The sequence below is a fragment of the Crocuta crocuta genome, unplaced genomic scaffold, assembly GCF_008692635.1.
Source record: "Crocuta crocuta isolate KB4526 unplaced genomic scaffold, BGI_CrCroc_1.0 scaffold408, whole genome shotgun sequence".
NCBI classification, from domain to species: domain Eukaryota; kingdom Metazoa; phylum Chordata; class Mammalia; order Carnivora; family Hyaenidae; genus Crocuta; species Crocuta crocuta.
Window position 1 is genome coordinate 459042 of NW_027527444.1, and position 6006 is coordinate 465047.

General features: G+C 61.4%; 1 protein-coding gene across 1 annotated transcript in view; it reads right to left on the reverse strand.

Annotated features, from left to right (window-relative positions):
- Window positions 1-3873: 3873 nt before the first annotated feature.
- CRYGN (crystallin gamma N) overlaps window positions 3874-6006 on the reverse strand; it is a 7806-nt gene continuing 5673 nt past the window's right edge. Inside the window, exon 4 of the mRNA XM_077761189.1 lies at window positions 3874-4080. Within this exon, the coding sequence (XP_077617315.1) occupies window positions 3936-4080 (145 nt within the window). The 3' untranslated portion in view covers window positions 3874-3935. The remainder of the gene's footprint in view (window positions 4081-6006) is intronic.

Below are 6006 nucleotides of genomic sequence, written 5' to 3' on the forward strand. Positions count from 1 at the left end.
TACTCCTCCCTGCAGGGGAAGTGGGTGGGGCAGGGGTGGGGGTTGGGGGGCAAGTTCAGGAGAAACCTCTAGAAGCCCGGAAGCCTGGGCTCCCTGCGGCTGCTGGAAAACTGGGCTGGAGCTCCTCATGCCGTGGGAGGGCTTCCTTCCTACAAGAACTCATGTAATCCCCAGGAGGGGGTGCTCTTGTTACCTCCACCGCACATGAGGGGAAACTGAGGCATGGAGCAGTGACCTGTCCGAGGTCACATCGTAGGGAGTCCTAGAGAGAGAATCAGGGTGGGGTCCAGTCAGACCCAGCGCTGGCCCTTAATGCTCCCGTGCGATGAGGCTATTTGTCCAGGCTCCCCCACGTCCTGGGTGACCTTGAGCGTGTGCGTCACTTCCTGCCAATGACCTGTGTTCATACAGCACCTTCTTGCCTGGTTTTTACACTTGTACACAGTTGGAACAACAGATGGCTCTGCCCTTGTTTCTCAGAGCAGGAAACTGAGGCCCAAAGCCATTTGGTTTGTGTTGTGGGCTGAAACGTATGCCCCCCAATTTAAATTTTAAAAAAATTTGTAATGTTTATTTATTTTTGAGAGAGAGAGAGAGAGACAGAGACACAGAATCCGAAGGAGGCTCCAGGCTCTGAGCTGTCAGCACAGAGTCCGGACACGGGGTTCGAACACACGAACCGCGGGATCATGACCTGAGCTGAAGTCAGACGCTCAACTGACTGAGCCATGCAGACGCCCCTGAAAGCCCCCCAGATTTATATGTTGGGAGTCTTAACCCTCAGGACCTCAGAATGTGACTGTATTTGGAGACAAGACCTTTAAAGGCGGAACTAAGTTAAAATGAGGTAGTTCGGGGGGACCCTGATCCCAAACCGCTGGCATAGGAGGGATCAGGACACAGACACGCACAGAGTGAAAACACCGTGAAGACACAGCGAGAAGACTGCTATCTGCAAGCCGCGGAGAGAGGCCTCAGGAGAAACCAGTTCTACCCGCGCCTTGGCCTTGGCCTTCTGGCTTTCGGAGCTGTGAGAAAAACGAACGTCTGCTGTCCAAACCCCCGGTCCTGGTGTTCGTTACATCAGCCCGAGCTGCCTCTGCTCTTTTGCTCCCAGTTCACACTGTGAGTGCGTGAGTGGGGGCGCCGGGTCCTGCTCCCCTGACGTGCCCCGCCCCAGCGTGAGGATCCTCCACTCCCCTTGCTCCCCGGTCCCAGGGAGTGTGAATGAGGTGGTGCAGCTCTGAGCCCGGGATTGGTACAGGGTGGGGTGACGCTTACTATAACTGTTGTAAAATGCACCTCTATCTGCGAAGGAGCGGAGCAATGTACGAGCCCGGTTGGGAGCAGAGGTCAGCCAGACCTGGGTCTGCATCCTGAGTGCGTGTGACCTTGGGCAAGCTGTTCACACTCTGTTTGCGGGTGTTGCGGTGGCGATAATAAGAATATTACGGCCTTGGGGTTATCGTACATAATAAGCAACATCATAGATTCCATTACTACAGAGCCTGGCATCAAGTCAGTGCTTAATAAATGCCCAATGGTCATCATCACGTCCGTAGGTAAAGGCGTGTGGGACTCTAGAAGCTTGGGGTCCAGTTGGAAGTGCTGACCCTCCCGTCCCAGATCCGAGGGGAGCACTGAGGGGCCAGCCAAGCAGGGCCGGGGTCCTAGCCGCGGGCAGGGCCCCCCCAAGCGGAGACGAGCGTGGCTGACTCCGCACGGAAAGTTCCACCTCCCTGAACACACTGGCAGAGAAATGAAAAACAAGATCATGACTTCATACGAGTCTCCTCTCCACTCGGACACAGTGACGGTGTATTTACATGTGGATTCGTTCCGGGCTTAGAGCTTTGAACTCGTTTGCCGTCAGTCTGTGATGGTTTCTTCAAGTTCACGATCTGAGCCCTGTCGTGGAGGGAGGGTCTGGATGGAGAGGGTCTGCACCTGGCCGGCCTCAGTCCCACACGGCCAGGGGCTTCCCGGGCTCCGCTATCTGGGCTGCAGGTGAAAGGAGGCAGTCTGGGGCGTTCGGGTGCAGGGCACACCCCCTTTGTGGACCCCATCTGCAAATGGCAGGATAGCAGCCCCCTCCCCATCCTGGCGGGGGGTGGATGGCCGCCCAGTGGTGTAACTTCTCTGCTTAGAGGGGTCCCCCCGGCAGACTCACAGGGGCCCTATGCCTTTGCCAGTCAGATCCTGGCAGGTGTGCTGGGTGAACTGTGGGAGCCCCCGGTGACTCACCTTTTCCACTTCTCCCTCAGAGGGGGACGTGGGGTGTGGGGGCAGAACCCAGGAAATGGGAAGACGGCACCCTCACAGCCCCCTAGGACAGCCGGCCCCCTCTCGGCCACCCGGGAGATTTGTGGTGTTCCTCCCGGGACCCTGTTTCCCTCCCTCCCTCCCACCACAGCCTGTCCACAGCCCAATTCTGGTTTACGCATTAATTCCAGGGTTCAAGTACTTTCCCACAGGGGTCCTGCGGGAGCGGCCAGCCTGAAGGGGTCCTTCACAGTTGCGACCCCTTCCACCTACTCGGAAAAGCACAAGCAAGATGCGTGGTGAGGAAGGGGTGGGAGCCTGTGTGGCCAGTTGTGGGGCAAGGGGGGGGCGTAGGGGACCCCGGGATCCCAGAGTGTAGGGGACTGTAAAGCTGGACCACGAGCTTGAGCCAATGGTCAGAGCTCTCGGGAGCAGCGCGTGTGGCCACAGTCCCTGGTCCCTCTTCCGGCCAGGCGCCTCGGTCAGGGAGCGGTGGGGAACACACATCCTTGGCTTCCTCCTCTCCACGAAACCCGGTCCAAGTGTCCGGTGCCCTTGTGTCCCTGGGAGTCCAGCCCACAGGGGCGGCCATCAGCCAAGGCTTCTCCATCTCCAGAGTATCTCCGTGTCCATCTGAACAGCCAGGGTCAGTCCAGGCTGCTCCGTGGTTCCGGATGCTGGTAGAGAGCCCCCAGCAGGGGCCACTTCTAGTGTCCGGCAGCTTCCTGTCCTCCCTCACGGGGGGAAGGGGGGGAGGCTGGACGCTGAAGTGTGGGTGGGGGGTGTCTGGAGCAAGGACCCTCGTATTCCCAGAAACCCCACTACCTTCAGGGCAGGCTCCTCCCTCCCTCGCCCCTGGCCAAGTGCTCCTCTCCACCGAGCCCGCCCCCTGCAGGGTAGACCCAGGGTCGTGGAGAGGGCTCAGGCCACAAACAAGGTCGGTGGATTCACCCAAGGGGGTGGAGGGAGCCTGGACCCTGTGTCTGCCCAGCCCCGTGAGCAGGCTGGGGGGCGGGAGTCATGCTCTACGCGGCCTTCAGCCACGCGGGCTCCTTCCAAGTCTCCTCCTCCATTCCCTCCCCGGGTTCGCGTATTCCTGCATCTTCCAAGTCCCCGTTGCAGGAGAAAACGGGCAATGTGTCCCTGGGGTCCAGCCCATCTTTTCAGAGGGGCCTTTCCTGTAAACCCCAAGGCCGAGAGCAGCCAGAGACGCAGATTCATGAACCCTGGGTCAGGCTTTTGGCCGCAGAGCGGACCACGTGGCCTGGCGGCCCCGGGGTTGCTGAGTCAGGAGAGGCGCAGGCGGGGGGGGGAGCGGCCGCCCCCCCACTTCTCTCCCACTCTCCCCTGACAGGCGCCCTGGGCCTGTGGTGGCTCCACATGCCCTGCTGTGGGACCGGAGGCTGTCCTTCCAGTTCCGGGCCCACGCTTCTCCCTTCTCCCGCGTCTTCGGCTCCGTGGCCCCCAGACCCTTCCAGCCCCCTCCCCCACCCTCAGCTCCCCGGCCTGCCCTCCGCCAGCCTCCAGCCCGGGCCCTGGGTGCCCCCCGGGCTGCCCCCCGGGTCGGGGAGGGACAGGGAAATCACTGAATCACTGAGGCCAGCCCAGCGCTCCGTTTCCATGATCTTTATTGCTCAGGGTCTGAGCCCAGGGTGGGGCCGGAGGGGCTGCCGCTAGAAGAAGTTGACCACCCTGCGGACCGACTGCACTCGAGAGCTGTGGGCTTCCCAGTCCGAGTAGTTGCGGAAGTCACCCCGCTCCACCAGGTACATGCGGCCGTGGTAGTTGGGCTCCTCATAGAGGACCCACCNGGGAGGGCTCCCTTACCCTCTGCTCTTCCACCGCAGGGAGCAGAGCGGGGCTACACACCCCGATCGGTCGCTGGGGTCCTTCCGGCCCAGGCCACGGGGTGCGCCGACTCTGTCTTTGCAGTGAAGCCCCACTGCGGCCCGCGGCCCCCCAAAGCACTCCGCTGGTGAAGGAGACTCAGAACTTCTGAGCCCAGCCCGCCCAGAGAGGGAGTGACCGCCCTCGAGCACACGCACCTCCCCCCCCAGTCATCTGCTGAGGGCAGCTTCCCCAGCTCCCCCCTCCCCTGCCACCGTGGACCCTCTCCCCGATCCCGACTCCACATCTGGCGCCTGGCGCCATGCGCACAAGGGTTAGGGGTCAGGAATGAGGAGAGAGCTGCCCAGGAGGGAGCTCAAGGTTCACCCTGAGCCTCCACACACCCCTAGCCTCACTGCCCCTCTCCCTCGCCCCTACCCTCCTCATACCCATGGGTGGCTCAGGCCTGAGGTTTCAGGGCGCATGTGCAAGAGTCCCCAAAAGGAAGAAGAGGAAAGGGACAGGCCGAGCCTCTTCAGCAAACAGGCTTCCTGCTGTGACTTTGGGGACCGAGGCACCAAGAGAGAGGGAGGAGGGGGCGTGGCTCATCCACAGCAAGGACTGTGCTGGGGGGGGTGGCAGGAAGTAAGGAGAGTGACCTGGTGGCACATTTCCCTCCAAATGCCCCCCAGAACCCAGGTCTGTGGGGACAGGCGGGTCCTGAGCTGACTTGGGAGTGTCTGGGAGGGGGCAGGGAGACCTGCCTGGAGGCTCCGGATCAGACCCCAGGACAGAGCTTGAAGGAGGTCACCACCCCCAGACCAGGTGGTCCGGGCCACCACTCTTGCCAAGGACTTACTTTTTTTTTTTTCCCCTTCAATAAAGTCACAGCAGCAAAGGGTGAGCCCTCCTTGGGGAGGGGACAGAGCCGTGGCCACACACGCAGCCTCTGAGTAAAGCAGGAGCTACAGGAGACCCTGTGCTCTGTGGTCAAAGCTCTTAGCTCCCGCCTTCCCCCCTTTTTCCTTAAGAGGCCCCTGGAGTCTCCCCAGGGTGGGGGTCGGGGGACTGTGGCCAGGGTCTCTGGACACCTTTCATGCTAAGGTATGACTCTGGCCTCACGGAACATAATTTAGCCAGTGGTTTTCTAGGCAAATTGTCCTTCTGGAATTTTACCCCCAGGTTCCCAGATGCCTCAACTGAGGGCAAAGGGGGGGGTTTGGAAAGGCAGAGAAAGGCAGACAGGAGGAAATGAATCCTGGACAGAACCAGAGGGACAGAGAAACAGCAGGAAGGGAGCTGGGTGCCCCCCTGGGGCTCTGGGAAGGAAGAGAGAGACCCCTCAGCTCAGGGCCCAGCAGCCAGCATCAGGCTGCCAGGGGGGAAAGGCGAGGGCTCCAGCTCTTCCTCGGGCTCAGCCACTATCTGTCTTCATTCGGTCTCTCCCAGGACCACGCTCTTGAACCTTCCGTGAGGTTCCCCGATCCCGTACCTCGGGCGCACAGACGGCAACCGGCCCCCTCAGTGGCTGTGATGGGAACCCGCGTCTGCAGAGCGGCCGGGGCTGAGGTCTCGGGCGGCTCTCTGCTCCAGCCCGGGGACCCTCTGACTTGACGCCCAACGCCTGGCTGCAAGGCCCGCTGTGGCGTTCATGAGCGGGGCTGGTTCACTTTCTGAGCCTCCGTAAGAGGTGACGCTACCCACTGGCTAGGCGGACCCGAGGTGGAAGACGGCCCCTGGGAGGTATGGCCAACGCGAGTGTGCACAGGGGCTTCTAACAGCGGCTGAGCACAAGGCCCACCACCATACGGGCCGCCCGTGGTGACTGTACAGGAGCCAGCAGAGGCCAGGCCAGCACGGGGCCCTGATGACCCTCTAGGGGCAGGGCAGACAAACAGGCAATAGTCCTACGGCCAC